Raw genomic sequence first — 27,537 nt, 5'->3', positions numbered from 1 at the left:
TAAATCGGTATGTGACCGGAAGAGAGAATCATAACGTTATAAATAAACTTATATAGATCGTTTTATTCTTTGCTTTCGTTGTACATAACAGAATAATCTGATAATATCGACAACACAATGACAAACCAAAACAAGGCATGCAGCACTGCGCGTTGGTGCAGAGTGCGAAGCTGCATTCATGCAGCATTCATGACCGATCTGTCCATTGACTCCATAAAATATTATAAGTTCTTCGTAAATAAACAAATAGTTCAACATCCAGGTTTATGGTTTACACTGAAGTATTTTCCCGGAAGTTGTGTATCATTTGTAGTTTGACACGGTGCACAGGTTGACTCCTCTTTGCCACGTTTCACTAAATGATGTAATCCCTCCTACGGAGCTTGACAGTTCGCTGTTGCGGTAACGACACATACTCAGCTGGAGGGAGAGAAAAGGCCGGTTAGCCAGACGTCTGCCCATATCGCCTGTTTGTTCACCTTAGCGTTACCGCTGTAAAACGAAATATAGGTCTGTTTTATTCGTGAAAGCGGGTTTCGTAATTTGTGTTACCCCTGACTCGGCTGACACAGTTGGCTAATGTTAGCTGTTTCCTGGTGGACGTTGCAGCCATTTTGGATTTTTACTGAGGAACAGCTAACCGGTTTTGGTTTGGAAACCAGAGTAAGCTAGTCGTAACGAACGCTGTTTATCTTTAGACAGAAACAAAGGGGACATTCACTTGAAGAGATACACTATTCAACGAGTCAACAATGAATCCAGAATAGTAAGTATCATTCTTACACGTAAACATAAAGTTGTGTTACATTTTGGTCAGCTAGCTAAGACTAGCTCTGCGCTAACAAGTAAGTTGGCGTTGGCAAATAACTTGATGTTGAGTTGTAGCCTAGCAGTTGAGCTAGGTTAGCTAGGAACATCAGCTGATCCTAGCCGAAATGTCCATGTGTGTCCAGGCCGATACTGTACTCTTAACACTCTATGTTCACGTGAAGCAATGGTGTCTTATAGATTGTCACAGTGCTAGCCAGCTGTTAGGCCAGCACCCGTAGAGACTCTGGTGTTGGTTCCCGGTGTTTCAGATGCAGGAAGGAAAAAAGTAACCGCTTTTGTTATGCTTAACAGCTTCTTTAATCTGGTTAAAGTTATATTATTGAGCCATCACCCGCATTTTTTCTAAATTCATCAACTTGTCATTACGGTTCCCTAAATAATTTACCTTAGCATACATGACCTGTTGCTGATCTGGTTATTGTATACAGCACGTGCTGTGTGAATGGATCCACTGTTTACGTGCTAATTGTTGGTTTTGGTCTTTGCTGTCTATGAGTCAGTTTTCAGTCTTATAGCCTGGTTGTGCTTTAACGCTCCTTTCACAGTCCCAGTCATGTGTTGGTCACATGATGCAGGACAGACTTCCACGCTGCAGTTTTGAGTATTAGTTCCTTAAGCTTTGGATCAGTCTTATGTTTTTCATTTGTAAATGTTCACATGGGCTGATTGTTGATTTTTTCCTCTTTCTAATAAACTGTTACACAGAGCTCCTGTTAAATATAGTTTTCAAAGTGACAGTTAAGTAATAACTGTGTACACCTCAGTTGAGTCCTTAATCTTGTGATTCACTTTCTTGGTATAGGCTAGATATTTGGGTCAAGCTCATCAGTTTAAAAATGAAAAGAATGTATCTTCACCCCAGGTTACGAGGAAACTTGGAATTCTATGCATGAATACAGACTTTCTGGTTAAAATGTCAAGCAAGTACTTTAGGAAGGTCTAAATCACACAGTTTGACTCTTTAAGCAAGGAGACTGATTGTAATGGGAGTCAATAGTTTGAACCCCAAAGTTTTTCATATTCTTTTTTCTGGTCAGTTTGCTGCCAGAGTTGTGTTGAGCAGTGCAGTTAGCCTTTCACAGGAACCACCATTGTTCATAGTCACAGGCTTAACGAAGAGGGAATGATTGGAATTTATTACAATGAGAAAGTAAAGAAGTGAGATCCTCAAAAGCAGGATAACACTGACTGAGATACTGAGAGAATAAAGTTCTGCATTTATGCTGTTGCTGTTCATGAAATATAAAAAGACTGACTGTGGCTATTATTGAGTTTATTCACTGGTAAATTATTAATTGTTAATAACTTTGCTAAATTTTATGTTCCACTGAATGTAAGTGTTTTATCAATAATCCACAGATTGAAAATAATATAAAGTACATTTATTGTGTGACAAAAGGAATGCCTGACTTGATATTATAAATATCATAAATATCGATACATATAGATACATAAGATATAGATCCTTGTTGAATGTCTTTTTCCAGTGGCTTCCTGCCCTCTCCTCCAATCACTCTTGACCGATGGCCCCGCCCCTCCCTGATCCTGATCCTGCTGGAGGTTTCTTCCTGTTAAAAGGACGATTTTCCTTCCCGCTGTCGTCAAGTGCTTACTCAGGGGGTTGTCTGATTGTGATGGTTTTTTCTGTGTTATTGAGACTCTTTACCTTGCTAATATAAAACACCTTGAGGAACTTTGTTGTGATTTGGTGCTGTATAAATTGAATTGAACTGGAGAGTCTCTGTTAAAATGGATGAAACAAAAAAAGACTGAAGCCTCCTGTTTAAAGTTTGCTTTCAGACCTGCCTTTGTTGCATTTTTAAGATGATTCATTTGGTTGATAGGGTTGAATTCTCTACCCATAGTATGTCGTTTGTCATGTGCCTCAGCAGGGTTTTTGGCGAATGAAAATGGAGAGTCTGTTACCCACTCTCCACAGTTAACTTCACACAGGGTGGTTCGATGACTGGCTGCGCCAACACACTAAGCCCAAGTTGCTTTTCAATGTATCTGTTAAAGTGTGAATGTGTGTGAAAGCACTTGCATAGAAAAAAGTGCTTGTGTGAATGAGGAGCTATCTAACAACCAGTGCATTTATTGATCCTGAGAGTTGGTTTCATGTGTTAAGTCACACAGTTACATGTACTTCTTCCACTAGTACCTACTCAACGCTAAACTACTCGGCTTCACTCATTTACCATTAAAAATAAACACCATCTCAGTGTGTGTGGGGTTGTTAAAGCAAGGCAGCCCCATGACGTCATTTGTATGTGGCAATAACGCAACACAGAGGATGTTGAGGCAATGATATACCTGATGCTTGGTGTATGGCTTTATGTGCAGCCATGTCTCATTGCCGGGTTTCAAAAATGGTGGTGTAAACATGCATGACCCAGTGGCGTTTTGACCATCTTTATTAAGCCACGGTTACGGTTGCTAAACGCACACAGCTGCAGCTGTCCCGCTGCCAGCTCAACATAACAACAACGTTAGCTCAAAACTCCGAACTTTTAAGCCGGCAAGGCGTGATTGCAGATGGCGTGCAGGTGCGTCCATCGCACATCGGGGTGTGTGGCAAGGCATCGCAAACACGCCTCGCGCTGGTGCTGAGGTGGGTCCGGGGGTCGCCCACGTATCCAGCAGCAGCCCCGGAGCTGGACCGGGGGCCACCAATGTGGCAAGCAGTGGTGCAGCAGGCGTGGCAGTGAGCCGGGGCTCACGTGCAGCTGGGCAGGCTTCAAGCAGGACGCACCACACCAGCGTGCTTGACACCGGTCTACCCAGCCCGCCGACCTCGGGCTTAGGTTGCGCAGACTCCCCTGGCAGGGGCAGCTCCATCTCCTCACACGGCGCCTCCACCGCTGCGTCTCCCAGTTGGATCAGCTCCCCGCACGGTGCTTACGCCACTTCCAGCTCCTCCCACGGTGCCTCCGCTGCTCCCGCCTGGAGCAGCTCCCCACATGGTGCCTCTGGCGCTCTGCACTGTGGCCCAGGCTGAGTTGGTCTCCTCGGCCTTCTTCCGGGGTGCAGGAACGGGCACCAGCCCCTGCCGAGCCCCAACGGCTCCCATGCAAGGGGTGTGAACGGGCGCTGCAGCAGGCTGCGTGCTGGCTGGTCACACCCTTGGGGCTGGCACAGGCGCCGGATCTCCTCCACTCCCGCGCCGTGGAGCACACTGGTGGGGTTGGCGGTGGTGCCAGCGAGGCCCCTATCTTCCGCAAGTGGAGCTCAGTCTGGACCCGTAGTTATTCCAGCTCCCCGCCTTGCTGGCCCAGTTGTGGGTCTGCTGTGCCCCCCATCCTGGGTTCCAGCATCACTGTAAACATGCACGATAGACCCAGTGGCATTTTGATCATCTTTATTAACCCACAGTAACGGTTGCTAAACACATGCAGCTGCCAGCTCAAAATAACAACAACCTTAACTCAAAACTCCAAACTTTTCAGCCGGCTGAGGCATGATTGCAGATGCCACGCAGGTGCTTCCATTGCACCTGCAGCAGCATTGCAAACCACGCCCCGCCACATGTGGTTTCATTGAATGACACCAGTGATCGGCCAGTCGGTGGCACACAGTCTGTCGGCATCACATTTTCAAGTTGACTTGGTTCCCTTTGAAGTCGAGTAGAAACTAAAACCTAGCACCTAACAGAAAACCCTAAAATCAAGTTGAGTCGAGCTGAGTTGGCACTAATGGAGAAGAAGCGTTAGCACGCTTACTTCTGTAGATCTGGGAGAGTTCAGCAGGGATGCTTGTCATGTTTCATGATTTGCTCATAAAATGTAACCTGTCATCTAAGAAGATGTTTAGATGGAACTGAAACTGAGTGTTGGTCAGAGCAACCTTATGAATAAGAAGCATGATATCCTGAATGGTTCTTGTGTGTTTCCTTACTATGGCAGCATGAATAATATCTTCAAACTAGAGGTTTTATTTGTGCCCTTCCCTTACAGTGACTATTTATTCAAGCTACTCCTGATTGGTGACTCTGGTGTTGGAAAGTCCTGCCTTCTTCTTCGATTTGCAGTAAGTTTTGCCCCAAAAGCAAATAAAGAGTGTTTCTTGAAGTCCATTTGACGTAAACTGTCTCAGTGTCACAGTGTTGGCTTCATGCAGTCCTTTGAAAAATGTTTTCACTTGGATAATCTTAAATCCTTCTGCACAATAGTAGTTTTATTAACTTATTGCAGTTTCTTAAAAGTATTTATTTAAAAATAAAAACAATGGTCTTGTTTGTAACATTCATTGTAACATGCTCCATTTTTTGGGTAGAGCAATCGTTACTCAAAGTTACGATTTTGGCTTCCAGCGTTTCTAAAAATAAAAAAGTGAATGTGATGAATTCATTTTGATCATAACTCTGGTTTTAGTTGATAAATTTAGCAACTTTTTCTTATGTGGAGAAATTTACCTTAGAAGTGTTACAAACACACACTAAATGAGCCACAAACATAAACTAAGATTACACATGTGTACACTGATTTGTGTGGAACTTTTGAGGACTCACAAATGAGTGTTCCGATTCGTACACAAACACAGAGCGTTTTGACCACATATAAAACGTTTTTACAAATGCGTACGTCCAACCTGTTTATGCACAATTAAGTAACTTCAGATTCGTAAATCAGAAATCCCTCCACGCAACATTTCTCTCACTACGAAACCTTCAGTCTGTGTGCAGCATCGCCTGATACGCACAGATCGCATCACATGCCTGTGTAAGGTTTTGAGATGAATGTCACACTGCCAACTTTGCACAGATCCTCAAATGTAGGCTGTGTTTATGTCCCAGTCTAAAACTGGGACACCGGAGCTTCCTCTGTCCTACAAAAGTCTTGTTTGTTAATTGTGATCCTAATATTGTCTCAAGTAATAAGTTATGATTTTTGCCATAATTGAGCAGCCCTGCCTTGGCTACTATGTCCTAGAGTTAGATGGGTGTGTGTATATGTGTGTATCCTGAAGCACAAAGTGAGCAGGATGTATGGATCATCTAATTAACTTTGTTTCTTTTTGCAGGATGACACATACACAGAAAGTTACATAAGCACTATTGGTGTGGATTTCAAAATACGAACTATAGAATTAGATGGAAAGACCATTAAACTTCAGATTGTAAGTACTCTCCTTCATGTCCGTCAGTCACCATCTTTCAGTTCATTTTCATGTCTGTGTTTGGAAATTTGTGCAACCAGAAACATGAAGAGATTAGTCTGCCATAACTGTGTTAATTTCCTATTATTTTCTTCTCGTATGAAAGACGGTGCGCTCTTTAGTCTAACTTACTGCTACGTCTTGTTTCCAAGCTGCTGCTTGTACTTTTTTTTAGATTACTGACAACAACAGTGGAAAATCTATATTAGGCTTTAGAACAAACACGCTATTTTTAATTTCATTTTGTGCATGGATACTCACAAGAAGGAAAAACAAGAACATGACAACTTTAATTACAAACCACATGACGAGTGGATGACCTAACAACTCGACGCTTGTATTCTTGTATTTTTGTTGCTATTAGAAATTCTTGTCCAGTGAATTTTTCAGTGTAGAGATAATTGTATTGTTATTTTGTGTGTTCTCTTTGTCTGTGTTCATGCACAGTCAGTTACCAACCGGATAATCTTTATGCTTTCACAGTGGGATACAGCGGGACAGGAAAGGTTTCGTACAATCACGTCCAGCTACTACAGAGGTGCTCATGGTATCATCGTAGTGTATGATGTCACAGATCAGGTCAGTCAAACGACACATAATTCACACACGTAATACATCCATGTTTTTCAGCAGCACTGATCATTTGTGTAGAATAAACTATGAAGTTTAATCATCTACTGTCTAAATGACAAAACACAATCTGACTGCTTTGTTTCTGGACTCCTGAGGTCCAAAGAAATAAGACAACCACCGTGTTTCCATTTCATGAGCTGAGAGTCATTAAAGATGGCGCTGATCAGAGTATACAGTGTAGCCATGCTGCCCTCAGAGAAATGAGAAAGCATTCCTCTTTGTACACATTTGACGACTGGCTAAGTTGAAATCATGTCTATCGTAGAGCGTCTCCTGTGATCTTCTGTCTAATGTCCAAAGTTCAAACCTCACTGCTCAGGTTTATCGGTTTCTTGTCCCAGGAGTCCTTCAATAATGTCAAACAATGGCTCCAGGAGATTGACCGCTACGCCAGTGAAAATGTCAACAAGCTACTGGTTGGGAACAAGTGTGACCTGACGACAAAGAAAGTGGTGGACTACACAACAGCAAAGGTAAAGTTTCCTCACGTAGCTTGCCAAAACCATCTTGAGGTTAGTGTAACATGCAGGACATTCATTGAATGACTACTTATTTAAGATGATTAGCATTAAGGTAAGGCTCTAATGAGAAATGCACTTCACAGAGCCCCTGGATGTAACCGTCTCCGTGAAACTTAGCCAAGTAGTTTGGGTGCTTTCAGCTGCATAAACAAAATCCCAAATGAATAAGTGACTTATAAAGGTTTCACTGAAACCGGGTTAAAGCGCTGGGGTCATAGTTTACATTAATGGTGCACATAGATAAGAGGCGAAGCTTCTTACCTTCAGACACATGATCAGTCATTGCATAAAGTGGGCTTGACACCTGACAGGCGGAGCAGGTGTGTGTGTGTGCATATATGTATATATGACACACACTACTTTCTTAGGTAAGTGACTCTGACTCTGTCCCTCTGTTGTATCCAGGAATTTGCAGACTCTTTGGGAATCCCCTTTTTGGAAACCAGCGCAAAGAATGCCACAAATGTGGAGCAGGCCTTCATGACCATGGCTGCTGAAATCAAGAAGAGGATGGGCCCGGGGGCCACAGCCGGAGGAGGGGAGAAGCCCAACGTCAAGCTGACTCCAGGCACTACTGTCAAGACTTCATCAGGCGGATGCTGCTGAGAAAGGAACCACTTTGTTTAACCCCCTCCCCAAGAGAAAAAAAATTGGTATGTGAGAACAAGATGAAGTTGCCTGTATTTGTACTGTATATAATGTAGCCACACTACCAAAAAACAAAAAGTGCATCATTGTTGTCATACTGTCTAGTTATTGACAACAAAGTCTAAAGATCCCCATCATCCCCCCTTTCAGAGCTGTGAGACGACTCTCTCTTATTTGGTCCCCTGAATACGAGTTCATGACAGCAGTGTGGGTGGACGTGTCTTTTTCTCTGCATTCCTACAGCAAAGTTGATACATGATTGAGGTTTCTGTTTGTACCGACCTTTTCTTTCTCTTCCTTCAGTGATAATTTTGCAGTCTTTTACATAATCTGTCTGTTGCGATACAAACGTGTTTCTTGTTTTGTTTTGGTTTTTTTTCCAAGTTTTCTCACAAACCTTTGCACAACAGTGTCTCAACTGTTAAGCAGCTTTAGTCTAGTGTAACAGTATATGTACATAAACATTATGTATATATCTGTAAAATCAGATTTGGTTTTGTTCCAACCATTATTGAAACAGTTTTCACTTTCTCTGCATTAAATTTGTGGCTGAGGACAACTGTAAGTTGGTTGCTCAAAATGTAACACTTAAATTGAAAATAAATATTGTATTACTGGACTGTATGAAGTGGGAGGATGTGTCTGGGAGTTTTAGTAAGATGTAAAAACAAACAAAAGAAAACCGTGCCTATTTATTTAAGGTTTATGGCATATTCGCTGCCAGATACACAGGGTCTGCAAATTTCTGGGTGTAACCACAATACTGAATACTGAGTTGCATATATAAAGTACAATGTTCCTTTCATAATAAAGGCGACTGGATTCAGTTTGAAGCAAACTCTGGATAAGAAGAAGTCCCAACACAATGGTCATTGTGTGTGTCGCTGGATGCACATAAAGTTTAAGAAATTCCACTTGCTGTACGGAAATAACCAGTAGCCTGAACCCACGGAGCATCGGTTAATGTCGGGTGAGCCAAAGCATTTGTGCCCTAAAACATGTCATTTTAAATACTCAGCAAAGAAAAGAACACTGAGGCCTTTCTGATCAGACTTCGCACAATCTGCAAACAGGAGGGTGAGATCCAAGATAATTACTCTCAGTCAAAGCTTTCAGCACTTTCTCATTGAATGTTTTTTCTTTATTTTCATGACTCTTTACATTGTATGTTCTCATTGACGGCGTGAAAACTATGAATGAACACAGATGGAATTTTGTAAACAGAAACCCCAAACTTGGGTCAGGCGACTGGAGGCCCGACCCATCAGACCAAAGCACAGGTGTCCACTGGTCTAACGTCCGTTGCTTGTGTTTCTTGGCCCAAACAAATCTCTTCTGCTTGTTGCTTTTCCTTAGTCGTGGTTTCTCTGCAGCTACTTGACCATAAAGGCCTGATTCACACAGTCTCCTCTGAACATGTAGAGATGTGTCGCTACTGGAGCTCTGTGTGGCATCTATCTGGGCTCTAACCTGAGGAGCTGTTAACTTGTGATGTCTGAGGCTGCTGACTCGGATGAATGTATCCTCAGCAGCAGAGGGACTCTGGGTCTTCCTTTCCTGGGACGGTCCTCATGTGAGCCTGTTGTGTTGTAGTGTTTGTTGGGTATTGTGACTGCACTGCACACATTCAGAGTTTCAGCCATTTTTAGGACTGACTGACCTTCAGTTCTTAAAGTCATGATGGGCTGTTGTTTCTCTTTATTAGCTGATTGGATCTCTCAAATAGGGCTGTCAACTATTTACCAACCTGCACAACACAACTGATGGTCCTAACTCCATTAAGGCGGCAAGAAATTCCACAAATGAACCCTGACAGGCTCACCTGTGAGGTGACCATGTCAGGTGACGACATCATGAAGCTCACTGAGAGAAGGCTGAGGGTTTGCAGCCCTGTCAACAAAGCAAAGTGTGGCTGCTTTGAGGAATCTAAAATATGAAACGTTTCTATCCATTTATTTATTTACCAATATTTTTTTCTTTGATACATAATTCCATGTATGTTGCTTCATATAGCTGATCTCATCAGTGTGTATCTGCAACTTTTGACTGGTCGTTTACATGGAGAGGGAAACAGCTGGATTTCAAAAGCACAATGGGAATGAACAAAATAAAAGGCAGATGAAAGAATAAGATAAATGGAAGACAAATGAACAAAAGTAACCAAGGTTACAAACAAGAAAATGAGAAAAGAATAATTACAGTAGTAGGAGATAAAAACTAAAAATGTTTCCCTAAATTCTCAGAGTTGAATGTGCTGATTTCTGTAAAGGTTTAGTTGATGTCTAAATCCTGCAGCAGTGCAGAGTAAAGCCTCTAGTCACAAACTGTCAGACCTTCATTTATCAACTGCTTACTTACACAGGAGCAGTGTAACCAGGTATGTAATGGCTAAACATGTTTTAATTAAAACGCTTATATTAGCAGCCACCACTGATCGGTGAAGTGAATAATGTTTGAGGTTTAGTTGCAGTGTTCATTCAGGAACTGTTGTCTGCTGCGATTTTGTGTGAATGTTAAACATACTGTCCACTTCAGTATGGCTCCACAACGACACAGCCTGGGGTAGCTGAATATTTTCTTGTGGACTGCTGTTTTACACCGAACTCATCAATAATGAGTATAAATTACATGGTTGTGTCACTTGTCTCAAGTCTGCAGCATGAATTAGTCAGAGACATAACTTTCATGCTAATAACCATTAATATAAAGATCATACAAACAGTTGAGAGTTGTTCAATATTGTAACTATTTGCATTGCAGTGAGTATAAATCATATCAGGATATAAATGAACCCGCTGCTAATGTACGACACACACCTTGAATGGCTAACTGAAGGCGGGCCAATCCTGATTCTTGAAGTCACTTGTTTCATACAACTATTCCATTTTTAAATTCAATTTTATTTATATAGTGACAAGTCACAGTTACGGTTGAACAATGTGGTTTATATTGTAAGGTTCCTAACCTTACAATCAGACAACCCCGTGAGCAAGTGATATTCCTAGGGAAGGGGGAAAAATCCCTTTTAAAAGGAAGAAACCTGCAGCAGAACCAGGCGTTCTGGATGTCAGACAATCACAGCGGCTTCAACAGGTTGTGGAGGATATTTTTGCAAACCATTCCACTTGCAAAAGAATAGCTAAAACACCATGAAGATACTTCACTACACATGACACAATGTATTATGGACAGGTTGTATCCAAAATAAATAGTTATTCTGCAGAAAATGTTTCCCAACATTACTGCTGAAGGCTTCTATTTAATCCTGAGTCTGAGGGATTAAAAGTATTAATAAAAAACAGCTGTTTTTTTTATTAATACCAGCAAACAAGCGACCGTTTAGTTCCACGTTTAGTTTTTTTTTGTCATTTGCTCACTGCACTATAATGCCTTACATTCGCGGGAAAAAATCACATCCGTTATAACACATCTTTCCACTCAGAGGGGTGACCATCCTCTTAAAATAGTTTTGTCTATACATACGATAGTCTATAATGTATGAAACAGACAACCTGTTAATTATTTGTTAATTAATTAATGAATTAATTATACTTTTTGTTGCTATGTTTCAATTAATTTCAACCCAAATGTTATTGTCTTCTACCCTAAATCAAACACCACCCCGTTTCACAAGTGGTTTCCTCCGAAATGGCGCGAAATTGGAAAGCTCCGCCCATTATAAAAATCTTAGCTTCAGGGCTGTAGAGACAAATGGCGGAAACCACATGAATTTGCCTTCAAAATAAAATACAATCGTAACCTCAACTTAGCTTTTTCACGGACGCACTTTTTGTTTGAAGGGCTGTTGTCGGAAGCACATTTCACATTTCTCTCCGCTTAACAACAACACGTTATTCGGGCTGCAGAGTACTAACGTCAAACTCTTCGTTGAATGTTTTTTCACGTTTTAGAGAAAGGAACATTTTCGGACATACTACTCCGACATTGCACAGCTATCATAAACACGAGCAGTCAGCTAGGTAGAGTGAGTTGTATGACTGTTTGGATAACTTGCTTGTATAATTGACGAAGCTCCGCTGTTTTGAGCAGAAACGAAACGCTTTGAAAAGCTTCATAGAAAGCTGGAAGACCCCGCGTTAGTTGGACTGTCTGCTTCGCTGCCAACAACAATGAGCTGGTAAGTGTAATGATCGCTTCGCTCACCACAGCAACCGTGTTTCACAGAAACTTGTATTTACGGTGCAGGAAGCCGCTGCAGCATTGCCCTGAACGATACCCGTCGCTAGGTGTCGCCACTCAGCGTTTTTTAGGAGAATACAAGACCGGAAGCCAAGACTTTGTCCAGTGTTTTTTCTTCCTCACAAACACTGCGCCAACATCTCCTTCTGTATAAGTGCGTGTCTCTGAGCTCCTGTGCTGGGATATCATTAAAACAGACACGATCGTACACTCGTGACTTCAATCCAGCTGCGGCGCAACGCGCCAGTAACAAAGCTGGAGAGGTACGCGACACGTGCGACGCGTGGAGCATAAGTGCACTGTAGTAACTTGGCTCAAACAGCTGTACAGGTGAACGCAAAGGCGGCAGTATAGCCGCTATAATACTGCAGCCCTGAGTCTCCTAACATAATCATTACAATTTCCGATAAGGTATCATTTTCTTCTCTGTAAAGCTTCAATGCCCGTTTACTGTTACCAAGGTCACCGTGTGCCCAACTCCCACCCAGACAATAAATAAATGAACAGCATGCATCCTTCCTGTTCCTTTCTTTATCACCATTAATTAACCAGAAGGACTCACAGATGTTCACTGATTATGAAGTTTTAGATTGAAACTGTCTGAAACTGCATCCTGTATGGTAAAGTATAGTATCTACTAGGGGTGGGGGAAAAAATGGATACTGTGTAGCATCGTGATATTTTGTTTGCTAATAATGTATCAATACAGGGACAGCAGAAATCGATACTTTGTTACAAAAAGGTTTTTGTGCTCTGACTTCAGAGCATGTTGATCCTTTTTCTGAGCAAGAATCCTGACATTCCTTCACTGTCCAAATGTGACAGTTTACTTATTTTAATTTAAGACGTGTTTTATTTTAATTAAGTTTAAAACATTTTTATTTAATGTAAAATTATATTTTGTTTTAATTTACTTTCAAATTCTTCAGTTGCTGAAGGGGCTGCATAGTTTTCATAAACTGCATAGTTCAGAATAGCTATAATTGTACCAGATGGTTGATTCAGTTAAGTTGGACTAGACTGTAATACAAACCGTTCAGTTTGTCAACAATAAAACTGAAATGAGAGAAAGACTGAGTGTGAGACTTTGATATTAGAGAAAATGAATATTGATAAAGTTTACCTTTATGTACAGAATCTGAATATCACAAAATATTTTTAAAAATTGCAATAATATCGTATCGTGGGATGTATGGTGATTCCCACCTCTAGTATCTACATTCACTTTTGTGAGCTTAGTATGTTACATGCAGAGTATTGAAATACTCATGTTGTACTTCATCCCTTCAAATCAAATGTATCATTTCACCTGGGTTACAGCGCCTAGGAAAGGTCTAAATGGCGTTTACTCACCTCTGTAAAAATGGCAGGAAAAGTTTTACTGAGTCGATTTCATTGTTCTGCTGACAGCCTAAAAGAAGAAACTCGAAGTGTCTCCCCTCACTGCCCCAAGCCCGACGAGTCGGAGGAGCCGCTGGGCACAGCCATTGAAACTGGTGCTGCTGCAGGTGAGGTCCGTTTTTGATGTAGAGCTGCAAAGGACAGAAGGCCAGTTCATTAGGAACAGGGCTGCGTGTCACATGCTCATTAACTAGTAAATGCTAATTAGCTTATAGTAACTTGTGTTACTGAAAAGATGCTGTGCACATAGTCTTGTTCAGGTGGTGTCAATGTTGTTGTTGTTTTTAAGATGAGAGTGTGAGGTCTGAGAGTATGACGGCTGAAGTGGTGATTACTAAGGAAATGGAGGAAGAAGAGAAGAAGCTAATGGAGCAAGGCGAGAGGAAAGAGGAGGAGATGATGAAGAAGGTATGTTGTTTAATTTCTCAAGGTGGGAGTTGTATTTTTTAAACTATCAAAAACTGGTACACTTTATCAGATTAAATGTTGACATTATTAAACTCATCATTAGTTTTAGTTGTTTTTTTGTGTGGCTGGTGCAGATGTTAGGGAGTAAAAAGTGTATAGATGTGTCTGTAGCTCACCGGTCCACAAGATCAGGGAGTTCATGTGACGATGAGCCACAATTGAAATGTTTCTACATCACTGATGTTCTGGATGCTTTCCAGCCCACTCGTGTTAATGTAATCGCTTCCAACTTTTCCCATAAGGCCAGGGAGTCTTGGGAGAGGGACTCGCATGACATGCGGTTCAAGAGGCTCCAGCATTTGCTTCAGAAGAGCAACATCTATTCTAAGTTCCTGCTGACAAAAATGGAGCAACAACACAATGAGGTATGGTGTAACATGTGGAGCGTACAGGCTGTTTGCACCTGTCCACTCAAGGCTAACACGTCACTTCTGCTCTACTAATGACCGTCTCAGGAGACACTCAGGAAGGAGAAACTTGAGAAGAAGGCCAAGAAGGTGATCGATTTCCTGACAAAGTCATCATTCAGTTACAGTCATGTTTTCAGCCATACTCACTGCAGTTTGTTTCCTTCTAGATGCAAAAGGCCAACGGTCCAGAAGCTGTCAAAGGTGGGCCAGTAGTCTAATATTTAAACTTCCAGTACGGAGCTCAAATGTCAGTTTAGTAGCGTTTACACTCTATGGACACTTTATTAGGTACACCTTGCTAGTACTGGGACCCCGTTTTGCTTCCTGTCATAATTCTATGAGGCACAGGAAACATGCATGCTGGCACCATCACACATATCCACGATGCAGCGCTCTTGGTCCTGGTGACGATCTGAGTGCAGTGAACTTCTGTCATTGTGGCATCTCAGTTTAATCACACTGTGGATGTGGTCGTCCACAATACTCAGGCTGTGCAGTTTAAACGATATACAGTGGGGACAGACGGATGTGTCAGGAAGATGGCCCCGCCTCTGCTACGTCACCACAACCAACCTACCGTATTTCCCGGCCTACAAAGCGCACCTGAATATTAGCCGCACGAGCTAAAATCAGGGGAAAATCCTGTTTTGTACATACATTAGCTGCACCTGACTAAAAGCCGCAGGTGTTTCAATGTTGACTTATCATATGTAAGAGAATATGCACAAAGGGAATTGTCAGGAAAGAGATGTCTGTTTGGAGACACGCCCCTTTTATTAATATTTTGAAAAACAAGTTACGGGTACATATTTGCATAACTTTTTAGGTATATGTACAAGTAGCGGTAAATACAAGTACGAAACATGTACTGTGCTTCATAAATGAGTAACAAATGTAGTACATAACAATAACCTACAGCACACCAGAAAAATAGATTCGGACTACCTTTTAGGCTCAGGTGCAGTGACACGGCTTTAACAAGAAGAAACGTCAGTCATTCACCATCTTTCTCTTCTTCCTGCATTAAAACCACCAAAGTCCTCTTCTCCAGTGTCGGATATGAACAGGCTCAGGATGGCTTCGTCATCCACTCTCAGCTTCTCTCCTTCGTTGTCACTTTCAAAACCAAACAAATCCTCGTTGTCAGTGTCAGAGTCGAACACCCTCTGAAGGGCCGTGGCGCTGTCCTGCTCTCCATCATGCAGCAGTCCAGCCCTTCGAAATCCGTTGGTGATCGTGGATGTTTTCACACTTTTCCACGCTGTCAGATTCCACCGGTGGAGTTGAGCATAACTTGCTTTTCGCAAGTTTATCGCCGCTCGTCATCCACGCCTCCCGCTGAGCGCGTAGCGCTACTTTGAAGTTTGTTTTTCGCGCTACTTCGTACGGCACTATGTTGCCTGGCGGATGGACATGTGACCAACATACCACTCTTGAACCCCGATCCTTCCGCCAGGCAACGTAGTGCCGTACAACAGCGGAACAAACAAAACAAATCCTCTTACGATATCACAAAAATCATGAACAATCCACCTGACTAAAAGCCGCAGGGTTCAAAGCTTGTGCAAAAAGTAGCGGCTTATAGCCCGACAATTACGGTAAACCATTAATAGAAGCGAGGATGGGGCCTTCATGTATCTCTATGCCAAACGCCAACCCTACCAGTCAAATGTGGCAGCAGATATTGAGACGTAGACCGAGCACTGCTTTTCCAGTCTTGTGTTGGTGTTTGGTGAGCCCATGCAAATTGCAGTCTCAGTTTCCTGTTTTTGGTGGGCAAGAAGTTTGTTCTTTGCTGCTGCTTCAAGCTTTGACATGCTGGTCTGGTTCTTTAGCTTCAGGGTAGTAGGTGTTTGTTTACCTTTCTTTTAACCCTTGAGATGGTTGTGGGGTAAAATCCCAGTAGATCTGCATTATTTAGCCGTTCCACATTCAAAGTCACATTCGTCACCACGTTGTCTAAATGCACTGAGGTGCTGCTGTGCGACTGGCAGATGAGATGTGTGGTTCACAAGCAGGTGGACATGTGTACCTAATAAAGTGGTTGGTGACGTGTGACTGTGTTTTCTGTCAAAGCAGAGAAGAAGAAAAGGAGAAGAGATGAAGAGTATAAAATAGCAGATGTGATGTCAAAAGAAGTAAGTCTCACTTTAGTTTGTAGCTTTAACTTTTATCTGTTTATCTTCATCTTCTCTCACGTTTCTCTTTCAGGAAATTATGTCGCAGGCAAAGAAAGCAAAAGTGGAAGAAGTGGTGAGGATAATGTTTTTCCCCGCCGTGGTTGGAAAGCAAAAGAAGCATTTGCACGTGATGACTCCAGTGTCATACACGTGCATGTCATATGTCTGATTGCAGGAAGCAGCACCTGCCCAGAAGAAACTAGAAGCTGAGGATATTGAGAAGATGAGCGATTCCAACCAAGATATAAAGAACCGGCTGTCGGAGACGGTGCGCGACAACGCCAAGCACCTCCTGCATCCTCATAGGAAGGTGAACGGGCAGCCAGTTCCTGTTCAGCAACCACAGCTCTTCACTGGAGGCGTCATGAGGTGGTACCAGATCGAAGGCATCGAGTGGCTGAGGGTAAGAAGAGAGGCACCACATGGCATTGTGCGAGCAGATTGTCTTTTGTGTTTGATCTTAGCACAACAAATGACGCCTAGATCAGCGGCTCCCAACCTTTCTCGCTCCACGGACGCTTTAACGTCAGACTTTATTTCCACTGACCGGCCTTTAAGCTGTGGCGGATAAACACAACAAATAAAACGATACGACCGAGACAAAAACTGGTGTTTTGTAAATATAATAATAAACGTGAATTCACTGTGTAACTTTATTAGCAGCGTCCTCCTGAAATGTCACGACAACATTGAGAGCAACGTCCTCCTCTCTGGTTGCTATGGTAACGTGTAAATATGTCTTTCAAAATAAGACAACACGTGAAAAGACCCAGGGAAACAGAGTCAACGATAAAAACCTTGCAAACTATACATTTCACACCTGAGCCTCAACTCTTGCGGCCCGGTACCAAACGACTCACGGACCGGTACCGGTTTGAGGCCCGGGGATTGGGGCGGTCCCCAGGCCTCGAACCGGTACCGGTCCGAGGCCTGGGGACCGCCTCAATCCCCGGGCCTCGGACCACCGGTCCGTGAGTCGTTTGGTACCGGGCCGCAAGAGTTGAGGCTCAGGTGTGAAATGTATAGTTTGCAAGGTTTTTATCGTTGACTCTGTTTCCCTGGGTCTTTTCACGTGTGTTATGAATAAATCTTATTTTTTTTCGGTACCGGTACTAGTTTTATTTTGTTGTATTTATCCACGACACCTTAAAGGCCGGTCCATGAAAATATTGTCTGACATTAAAGCGTCTGTGGAGAAAGAAAGGTTGGGGAACCGCTGCTCTAGACCACAATAATGTAGCAGTTAGGGACTGGAGCTGCCGCAGCCACCCAGCACTGACAGAGGCAGCAGCTGAGGCCCATCAATAAAAGTGTTAACGATTAGATTAAATGACGAGCAAGTGTGGTACTGACACGTGACGATGACGACGGTTAGTCGGCTAGATGACGAGTTGCGCACGTCCCTGCTACCAGTATGCCGCAGGACCAGTAAGGATTGTTTTACCCCTCAGTCGTAAAAGGCTGATGGGCGTCGTCACCCTGTTGCCAAGCAACGTGGACCCAAGTTTGTGAATATGAAAACTTAAAAATGAAGCGGCGTACGAGTTTCATCATAGACGTGTCTACTTACACATCTCAATGACCTTGACCTCAGTATTTTTAGTGGCCGCCTTAATGGCCACTCCTCTGAGAAAAACAATTATTTACAAAGGAAGTGCTGCTACACACACGTCAGAACAGAGAGATACGAGGGACGCTGTGCAAAGTCGTCCTGTAGTAACGTGCGTCACACAGCATCCGGTTTAAATGAAGGGATAGTGTCTGAACAGATGGGTCACACAGCTTTCCCTAAACCATAAGTTCACCAGTTAGCTGCACTATTCTCACCAGTTCACGTGGACATCATCGTGTTTACGGTGTCATCAGTCTGTGTTGTTCCTCTGTGCTGTCAGATGTTGTGGGAGAACGGCATCAACGGGATCCTGGCTGATGAGATGGGCCTGGGAAAGACCATCCAGTGCATCGGTCACATCGCCATGATGATAGAAAAGAAAGTGTTGGGCCCCTTCCTGGTGGTGGCTCCTCTCTCCACGCTGCCCAACTGGATCAATGAATTCAAACGCTTCACACCAGAGGTTAGACAGCGCACTGCTCAGCGTCTCACCCTGACACACACAGTCTGATTCACGAATACAAATGAAAACCTATAAAAGTGTCAGTGGTGAATGACAGTGAGTCTTGTTTGTGGCAGGTGTCTGTGCTGCTTTACCACGGCTCTCAGCCAGAGAGGACCAAGCTGCTGAAACAGATCTGCCGGCCTCAGGGGCCCCTCAGCATGTGCCCTGTGGTCATCACCTCCTTTGAGATCTCCATGATTGACAGGAAATTATTACAGGTACGATCCCTGCTGCTTCTGAAATGGCAGAGGGGACGTGACAATGAGAGTTGCTTAATTAAAGATTCCTTTATATCAAAACTTCCTTTCTTAGCTGATAAATTGTTCTCAAAGTTTTGGATAATCACTCGGCTTGCGTCTGTTCTGCTACAGCGCTTCCAGTGGAAGTACCTGATAGTGGACGAAGGCCACAGGATCAAAAACCTCAACTGTCGGCTGGTGCGGGAGCTGAAGATGCTGCCCACCGACAACAAGCTGCTGCTGACAGGCACGCCGCTGCAGAACAACTTGGCCGAGCTCTGGTCCCTGCTCAACTTCCTCCTGCCGGAGGTCTTTGATGACCTCAAAAGGTGACGCTTTCTCTGCTTTGCTGCTTTCAATGACAGCCAATCATCTACTGTGATATGCACAGAAATGTGTGTCTGTGGGGGAGAAGCAGGACACAAACTGTGTTTAACATCCCAGTTAACAAAAACTGGGCAAAGTTGTGTATATGGCAAGTTTGGAGCTGTTTGGGAATCATCCTGTCAGTGCGAAAGTGTCGTTTCAACTAAAGAAATCTGAACTAATCGTTTCTGCAGCAGACTGGTGATAACAAAGTAAAAATAAACAGTCCGGTGCAGGGACTGGAGTGGAAATGGTTTCAAAAGCACTTGATGCCTAAAGGAAAAATTCCTCAAGACTACTTATGAAGCAACGTCTGGTAGTTTGGAAGCAAAATGAAGAAAAGAGGCTCACGACTTATTTTGTTACCAACATAGAACCTCGTTTGTTACAGTGTGTCTGCTTTAACCCTTTACAGCCGGTCGGAGCGGCACGCTCTGTTTTGTGTAAGTAAGTAAGTAAGTAAAACTTTATTTATATAGCACCTTTCAAGATAAAAATCACAAAGTGCTTCACAGAAGCTAAAACCTAAAAATAAAAATCAACCAAAAGCAAGTTTAAAAAGATGAGTTTTTAGCTGTTTTTTAAAAGCGACCACTGAGTCCACAGATCTCAGGCTCAAAGGGAGAGCTATAACTATTTTTAAATCCTTGTAGCTCTGCAACCACGTGAGCTAGCGCAATAATTTTTTTTGCATATGAAACCGGAGGAGTTGTACTTACATCTTATGCCATCAGCTTGTCCTCGGTCACAGTTTCCTTCCACATATAGCTTTGCAAAAACTGCATAAAAAGCGCTTGCAGCAACAAAAACATAATATTCCAGAAACACGCTTTGCTGATCCGATCAGCTGTTTGTAACACTTCCTATCGCATGTCCGCCATGACCTGCCCAAAACCGGAAGTGACGTCATTTTGCGAAAATGTAGTTTTTTACCATCAAGGCCTCAAGAGCCTATACTGGTGTTTTAAAAGTTATCTTTGACTTTATGACTTTCTGTGTCGTTTCTGGGATGCTTAGGACTCATATTGCACTGCTGGAAATAGTTTATTTTGATGCATATGCTGCTTTTTTGCAAATTTGCATTATAATATTTATTTTCGTTTTTCCTGCAGTGTATAAAAATTGGTGTATTTCAAAAATAAAACTATGAAGACACTTAAAATAAATTTCCTTTTGTTAGAAACTATTTTGTGCAACTTTTTTGTATTTACAGTTTTGAGGGATAAGCCTCTTAAATTTCTCTAACTAGAAATATATGTTAAAAAAACAAAAACGATTTTCAATTTTTTTGTAGTTTATTGCACTTTTTTGCAGTTTATGTAATTACTATGCACTTAATGCATACATATTATTAAAGGTTGGGCTATAATGGTTGTATTGATGTATAGCAACTTGAAATGCTCCCAAAAATGGCTCCACAGCATGTAAACATATAATATAAGCTCTGGCGGACTTGGTTCTATGGTAGGTCTTAAAGGGTTAACAGCAGACTCAGCTGATATCTGTGCTCGATGTTTCTGCTCGGCTTTGATCTCTGACATATTTGCCTCACAGCTTTGAGTCGTGGTTCGACATTGACACCCTTGGAGAGGCCGACAGTATGGTGGTTGCTGAACGTGAGCAGAACATCCTGAGTATGCTGCACCAGGTCAGTCCGTCACACATCATCACGGCTGTGCTGTGATGGTCTCGTTTCTCTGCTGTTAAACGTCATCTGCAGAGATACTGACAACACAACCACAGTTAAGAAAAGTAACTGGGGACAAAGTTTAAACTTGGCTACCAAGAAACATTTGGGTTCCTGTGATTAGTTGGAGGTAAATTTGGTGTGAGCCAGCCTTTAAGTCCAGTGTTAAATTTAAGGGTTTGTCTGCTAACGAGCAGCAGGTTAGCCTGGATGTTTACGTTTTTAATAAGGAAACATATCCAGTTGTTCAAAGGCATAAGCAATAATCTTACATCCATCCATCCATTCATTACTTACCTGGGGCCATAGAGTTTGCAATCCCTGAAACAGCACAGTTCCTCAGTGGGTAGCACTCGAGCTAATTCAGGGTTTTCAACCCAGATCAATAATTGCAGCCCTACATTATATAAAGATATTATAAATTATCTTTAAATATTAGATATCAGTTGTCTGTATATAGACACTGTAGGTAAGCAGACGTGTTATTACAGGTTATCTGTTGTTTCAGATTCTGACTCCGTTCCTGCTGAGGAGGCTAAAGTCAGATGTGACGCTGGAGGTTCCTCCTAAAAAGGAGATCATCGTGTACGCTCCTCTGACAGCCAAGCAGGAGGCTTTCTACACTGCTGTGGTCAACAAGAGCATTGCCAAGATGCTGGGCCAGGAAAAGGTAACAAAAAGCCAGAGCTGGGAGCTTGTTAGAGCAGGAGTCGGCGCTCTGCGGCGCTTTAGTCGTTATACTGCGGCTCCGCGTGGTTCAGGAGAATAAATGAGAAGTGTTTAGCTGAAGTGTGTTTTATTTATGTTCTTTTTAACTTGTAGTTCTAAATTAGAAGATTATTGTGATATTGAAATATAAAACTAAAATTATAATCTATTATTTTTTCACCGCTCAAAATAAGTCACACTCGCAGAAGCCGGTGTACGAAACGCCGTGCATGTATCGAGACTTTCAGCCCCAGGTAGGCCAGTTATGGATCTTCGGATCCACATTATGTCGGCAGCTCCACCGTGAACTATGTTAAAAACAAACACCTCCGCCTCACAGACGACAGCTTACAGCCTGATCTGCAGACGCTGTGCGCAGAGGTTCGGGAGCAGAAGTCTTATTGTAAACATATCACGGCAGACCCGACGATGTTTGCATGAACACGCTTTTCAGCGTAGCTTGGCTGTGAGCTTTGCAGCTCACAGCCCAACAACAGCAGAGAGAGCACAGACGTTAAGGCGGCGAGGCGTGATTGCGGGTGCCGCTCAGGTGCGTCGCCTCCCCTGCAGCGGCGCTGCAGACCACGCCCCCCCACACACATTAACCAGGTAAAATACATATTTAGGCAGAATTTTGCAAATATCTATTTTTCATCTTTCAGCAGCATCGAGCTTTTTTATTTTTTAAAAGTCAGGTCAAGGCTTCAAAAGCACAAAGGCGACATGAGGGCGGCTCACAACAGTTTATTTTTGCTGGATCATTTTAGTTCAGCTTTCCTTTTGTTATATTTCTTTAAGAGTTCAAAATGTGTTAATTACATAAATAAAATGTAATTTTCTCTGTAACTTCATGGATTTCATAAGAAACTTAGTTGTTCACACAAAGCATAAAAGTAAAAAACAATATAAACAGTGTTATCTTCTGTTTAGATGTCAAAAAGTATTTGCGTCTCAGTGTTTTCTTTTGCTGCAAGTTTCTCTTTGGGTGTTAAAGGTTGTGACCCCTGAGGTTTAATTCAATTCAATTCAATTTTATTTATATAGCTCCAAATCACAACAAATGTCGCCTCAAGGCGCTTCATAGATACAGAGAAAAGCCCAACAATCATATGACCCCCTATGAGCAGCACTTTGGCGACAGTGGGAAGGAAAAACTCCCTTTTAACAGGAAGAAACCTCCAGCAGAACCAGGCTCAGGGAGGGGCGGGGCCATCTGCTGTGATTGGTTGGGGTGAGAGAAGGAAGACAGGATAAAGACATGCTGTGGAAGAGAGACAGAGATTAATAACAGATACGATTCAATACAGAGAGGTCTGTTAATACATAGTGAGTGAGAAAGGTGACTGGAAAGGAAAAACTCAATGCATCATGGGAATCCCCCGGCAGCCTACATCTATTGCAGCATAACTAAGGGAGGATTCAGGGTCACCTGGTCCAGCCCTAACTATATGCTTTAGCAAAAAGGAAAGTTTTAAGCCTAATCTTAAAAGTAGAGATAGTGTCTGTCTCCTGAATCCAAACTGGAAGCTGGTTCCACAGAAGAGGGGCCTGAAAACTGAAGGCTCTCCCTCCCATTCTACTTTTAAATACTCTAGGAACAACAAGTAGGCCTGCAGAGCGAGAGCGTTTAGGCTGCAGTGACACCCTCATTATTGGACGCCACACGTCCAGGTCAGCTCGTGGCGTTGTTTCAAACGCCACATATTTCAGCAGCATTTCCACATCATGATGTTGAGTATCTGCTGATTAGTGTCATGTTTTTAAAAACATTAACAAACTGGGAAATGAGTCACTGGAACATCAGGATAAAGCTAACAGCTGAAAACCTGTGAGAACTGTGACCTTGTGACCCCTGTGTGTCATCATAGACCCCTGATGTCTCTAATATAAACTGGCTGTAGCTTTGACCTCCCGAGAACAAGCCTGTGGTGGATTCATCATTTCTGGTTTGAGTGTGATCCTGGTGAAAGTTGTTGCTTCTCCTGGTGTGTTCAGACAGAGGCTCCTGTAGCCCTGACGTCCAGCGGCAGGCCGAAGCGTCGCAGCCGGAAGGTAGTGGACTACAAGGAAACGGACACAGACACGCCGTATGACCTGGAGAAATATCTGGAGAGGGTTCGCAAGGAGCTGGAGCCGAGGTGAGACGGCCTCCAAGCAGCGAATGCTACTGTGACGGGAGAAACAATGTTTCTGTGTTCAGCGTTTGCAGTTATCTGCCTGTTGTCTCCACCACAACGTAACAAATCCTCCTTTACACACGTTTGTTCACATCTTGTGTCCTCCGCTCTGCTTCAGCTTCCACCCAGTGCTGGATGTCCAAAGCCCGCTGGACGCTCAGGTCAGTCTGAAGCTGCAGAACATCCTCATGCTGTTAAAGAGATGCTGCAACCACCCGTACCTGGTGGAGTACCCCCTCGACCCCGCCACAGGGGAGTTCAAGGTAATGCTGTGCTCATTTAGAAGCACTGATAGCTCAACTCAGTGTTTTACAGTTAAATAGAATCGGCTCGTGCTTGGATAACATGTTGATCCCAATCTTCCTGCAGATCGATGAGCAGCTGGTGCAGAGCTCTGGGAAGTTTCTCATACTGGACCGGCTGCTGCCAGCACTGAAGAGACGAGGTCATAAGGTGAAACGAACATGTGACGTAGAGCTGGGACAGAAGTGTGTGAAAGGTTGTGCTGCAAACAGGAAACATATTCATGAACCGATGAAACGATCAGCTACAGTCAGCAGTTTAAAAATGACACAAAGTAACTCTGAGCACACAGACAGGAAACGCACACATGTAGTGAAGATTACAGGAGGATCCTTTCAAGGCCGATGCTGCCGGCGTGCTCTGGCTTCTGGACAAGAACCGGCGCTCCAGCTCTGAGTGAAAATAAGGACTCAACAGTTTTGGCTCCAGGAGCACAGTTTCTGCCAGAGGTGACAAAAATCGACCTGTGGCTGAAATCGCTCAGTTACAGGAGGCCTGAGCTGTAGAACGAGTCGTTACAGTGAATCTGGACTAACGGGCGTAGTTCGAGTTCAGAAACTACACAAGAACTGTGATGGCTGACGTCTGTGGCGATCGAAACTGCTGAATGTACATTAAAATGTTTTGATTTTACAAATCTTTGCATCAAAATCTAAATTTAAAAAACATTCTCAAAACAAAATTAATTGAACTGCGTAATATTTTCACCTTTACAGTTTATCGTCTGCCACTGTCTCACCCAGCATCCTCCTGTCACACCTCAGCATTATCTTCTTCCACCACATCCATGAACCTCCTCGTCTCTGCTTTGACTTCCTCTCTCTGCACATCTCAGCCTTGCTTCTGTCTGTGATCTCACCCTGTCATCCTGCTCACTCCCAGTGAAAGCTTAGCATCTTCAACTCAAATAATATATTAGGAGACATTAGAGAAGCAAGTTTTAGATGTTTGGACATGTGCAGAAAGGAGACATCGGATAATATTAGAGAAAGGATGTGGAGTATGGAGCAGGAGGAACGGAGGACGTTTATGGATGTAGTGAAGAGAGCTGGTGTGAGATACAGCAGCGAAGTCGTTTGTGACCTTTGTTCAGAGAAACATTGACAGATGTTGTGCTGCTCTCTCCACACTGCTCTTTTCTTTAGGTTCTCATTTTCAGTCAGATGACATCGATCCTGGATATTCTCATGGATTACTGCTACCTGCGGGGCTTCCAATACAGCCGCCTGGACGGCAGCATGTCATATGCTGAGAGAGACGAAAACGTGAGTTTTAGGCTCCGTCCACACGTACACGGGTACTTTTGAAAACGGAGATTTTCTGTTTTTGTTTTAAAAAATAATCCCGTCCACACGTAAAGGCGGAAATGAAAGAAAACGCTGCTAGGAACATGCCAAAGCAGCAGGTGGCGCTATATTCCTAACCGTGTAGAAAAAAGTAAAAGTAAACAAAGCTGGGGCATAGAAGCAGCACCGAGTCGTATGTGTGGAGGGACAGTAACTGTGTGTATATGTAAGCATTTAAACACTGCAGAGACAATTAACAGTATTGTAGAAATTCATTTCACCGAAACAATAACGTGGCGCAGTGTGACGTCAAAAAAGGCGCACACCTTTGATGCTGCGTTTTCTGTTTTTCTCGTCCACACGTAAATGCAAAAACTGAGTTTTCAAAAAATTCAAAAATATCCACCCTGGCCGGAGTTTTTAAAAATCTCCGTTTTCCGTGACTGAAAACGCCGTTTACGTGTGGACGAAAGGTGCAAACCCATAGAAGAATCTGCGTTTTCAGAAATACCCGGGTACGTGTGGACGTAGCCTTAGATTGTGAACATGTTACAAAGGTTACAAAGGTAACAAAGGTAACAAGTTCCTGCATAAAAAGCACATTTTTAACTTGATGGTGCAATATTCTCTTAACTCCAGAGTCAGCACCCAAACTGCCTCTGAGTAGATTGTCGAGTCATTCTTGTCGTTCTTGTCTCTGAAAGATGGGCAGGTTTTCCAAAGATCCCGAGGTGTTCATCTTCCTGTTGAGCACCCGAGCGGGAGGACTGGGAATCAACCTGACAGCTGCTGACACCGTCATCATCTTTGACAGCGACTGGGTCGGTGCTGATGACGAATCTACAACAGCTGTTTCTCGTACGTATCTCATTGAGTCCATGTTTGATGCTTCTGTCGTCTCTCAAGAACCCGCAGGCAGACCTGCAAGCTCAGGACCGCTGTCACCGCATAGGACAGACGAAACCAGTCGTGGTGTACCGCCTGGTCACAGCCAACACCATCGACCAGAAGATCCTGGAGAGGGCGTCTGCCAAGAGGAAGCTGGAGCAGATGGTCATCCACAAGAGTGAGTGTCTTCGCCGTGATGGGATTGCAGCTGTTCACAGCTGTTTCAGTTTGTTGTGCTGAAATGTTTTGACATGTGGTCGATGGTGTCTTTCCTCCACAGACAAATTTAAAGGTGGGAAGGCGGAGCTGAACCAGAATAAAAGCTGCATTGATCTGGATGAGCTGCGGGAGCTGCTCAAAGCTCGAGGCACTGAGAAGTAAGCACTGACCTCCGAATCTAAGTGGATGAGCCTTGGAACTGGAGGCTAATCTTGGCTGTAATGTTTGTCCCACTCAGGGAGGTTAAAGCTTCGAAAGGGAACGTCATCAGTGACAAGGACCTGGAGGTTCTGCTCGATCGCAGCGACTTGCTGGGTGAGGAAACGCATCGTTTCATCAGTACAAAACCCAAGTGATGATTCAATCGTAGCCTCGTTTTACGACGAGTGCACCTGCGATGTCCTTTAACCACAAAATATGTGACGTTCACAGGAGTCGGATTTAGCGTTGCTCAAGACACAAAAGCCCGTCTGATTCATCGCGACTCTTTTGTTAAAACCAGTTTAACTCGTGAGACAAGAAACGTGACAGTTTGTGTGTTTCTTTGCTTTTTCAGACAAAGGAAAAGACGCCACGAAGAAGGCGAAAGTGGGAGTGTTCAGAGTGATCGACGCCAAAGAGTCAGCGGAGATCACGCTGGGCTGAGAACACTGACGCTGCAGCCATGTCTGCATCACTCACAGCCACTGAAAACCTGAAACTGCTGTTTGTACAGTTTGACTGTGTTTATGTCAGGTGCTCCCTGTAGTCTCATGGAGGGAGGTTTTTTTTTTCTTTTGTTGTGACGGCCCGTCTACAGCGTGTTCAACTTTTAACTTCATCAAGCAAAACCAGACTCTCCAGCTCAGCCAATAAAACTGCCACGAGCTAATTCACGCACTTTAGTGTCACTGTGCGGATTTTTACAGAGAAAGATTTCACTGAGATGCTGCTCGTTAACAAAATAGTGACGAGGTCTTTAATTTTGATTTTCTTTAAGGCTCCTTTTATCATCATTCCCAGAATTGTACTTAAAACACTTGGATGCAGCTGCAGTTGGATTTGTTCTCGTGTCTTGAAATAAATAAAGAGACTTAATTACTGTTTTATTTTCATTCAGTT

The 27,537-nt window shown here is 43.2% G+C and overlaps 2 protein-coding genes across 3 annotated transcripts; both read left to right on the top strand.

The window, feature by feature from the left end:
* The first annotated feature begins 378 nt into the window (after positions 1-378).
* On the top strand, positions 379-8,404 carry LOC146504821 (ras-related protein ORAB-1-like). Its single transcript, XM_085181876.1, has 6 exons — positions 379-766; positions 4,785-4,857; positions 5,851-5,946; positions 6,469-6,564; positions 6,960-7,091; positions 7,545-8,404. The coding sequence occupies exons 1-6, from the start codon at positions 753-755 to the stop codon at positions 7,743-7,745; spliced, it is 612 nt and encodes a 203-aa protein (XP_085038002.1). The 5' UTR covers positions 379-752; the 3' UTR covers positions 7,746-8,404.
* A 3,085-nt stretch (positions 8,405-11,489) lies between these two features.
* hells (helicase, lymphoid specific) lies at positions 11,490-27,537 on the top strand. 2 transcript variants are annotated; one of them, XM_085181865.1, is made up of 23 exons: positions 11,490-11,925; positions 13,398-13,495; positions 13,678-13,796; positions 14,099-14,221; positions 14,312-14,353; positions 14,434-14,467; positions 16,346-16,404; positions 16,478-16,519; positions 16,622-16,849; positions 18,339-18,521; positions 18,638-18,781; positions 18,935-19,131; positions 20,723-20,816; positions 21,364-21,525; positions 23,559-23,701; positions 23,859-24,003; positions 24,110-24,193; positions 25,189-25,308; positions 26,034-26,150; positions 26,236-26,395; positions 26,498-26,594; positions 26,675-26,751; positions 26,993-27,537. In XM_085181865.1, the coding sequence occupies exons 1-23, from the start codon at positions 11,918-11,920 to the stop codon at positions 27,079-27,081; spliced, it is 2,565 nt and encodes an 854-aa protein (XP_085037991.1). In that variant the 5' UTR covers positions 11,490-11,917; the 3' UTR covers positions 27,082-27,537. The 2 variants fall into 2 exon arrangements, with proteins under 2 accessions (XP_085037991.1, XP_085037990.1); XM_085181864.1 differs by having other exon boundaries at positions 16,343-16,404.

The sequence above is a fragment of the Neolamprologus multifasciatus genome, chromosome 13, assembly GCF_963576455.1.
Source record: "Neolamprologus multifasciatus chromosome 13, fNeoMul1.2, whole genome shotgun sequence".
NCBI lineage: Eukaryota > Metazoa > Chordata > Actinopteri > Cichliformes > Cichlidae > Neolamprologus > Neolamprologus multifasciatus.
This window is presented reverse-complemented; position numbering and strand designations above follow the sequence as displayed.

Coding starts and splice junctions, on each gene's coding strand:
- hells (XM_085181864.1), top strand. Junction 16,405..16,477: donor CAGATGTGATGTCAAAAGAA/GTAAGTCTCACT, acceptor TTTCTCTTTCAG/GAAATTATGTCGCAGGCAAA. Junction 26,752..26,992: donor CGATCGCAGCGACTTGCTGG/GTGAGGAAACGC, acceptor TTGCTTTTTCAG/ACAAAGGAAAAGACGCCACG.
- LOC146504821 (XM_085181876.1), top strand. Junction 6,565..6,959: donor TGTATGATGTCACAGATCAG/GTCAGTCAAACG, acceptor TTCTTGTCCCAG/GAGTCCTTCAATAATGTCAA. Junction 7,092..7,544: donor TGGACTACACAACAGCAAAG/GTAAAGTTTCCT, acceptor TGTTGTATCCAG/GAATTTGCAGACTCTTTGGG.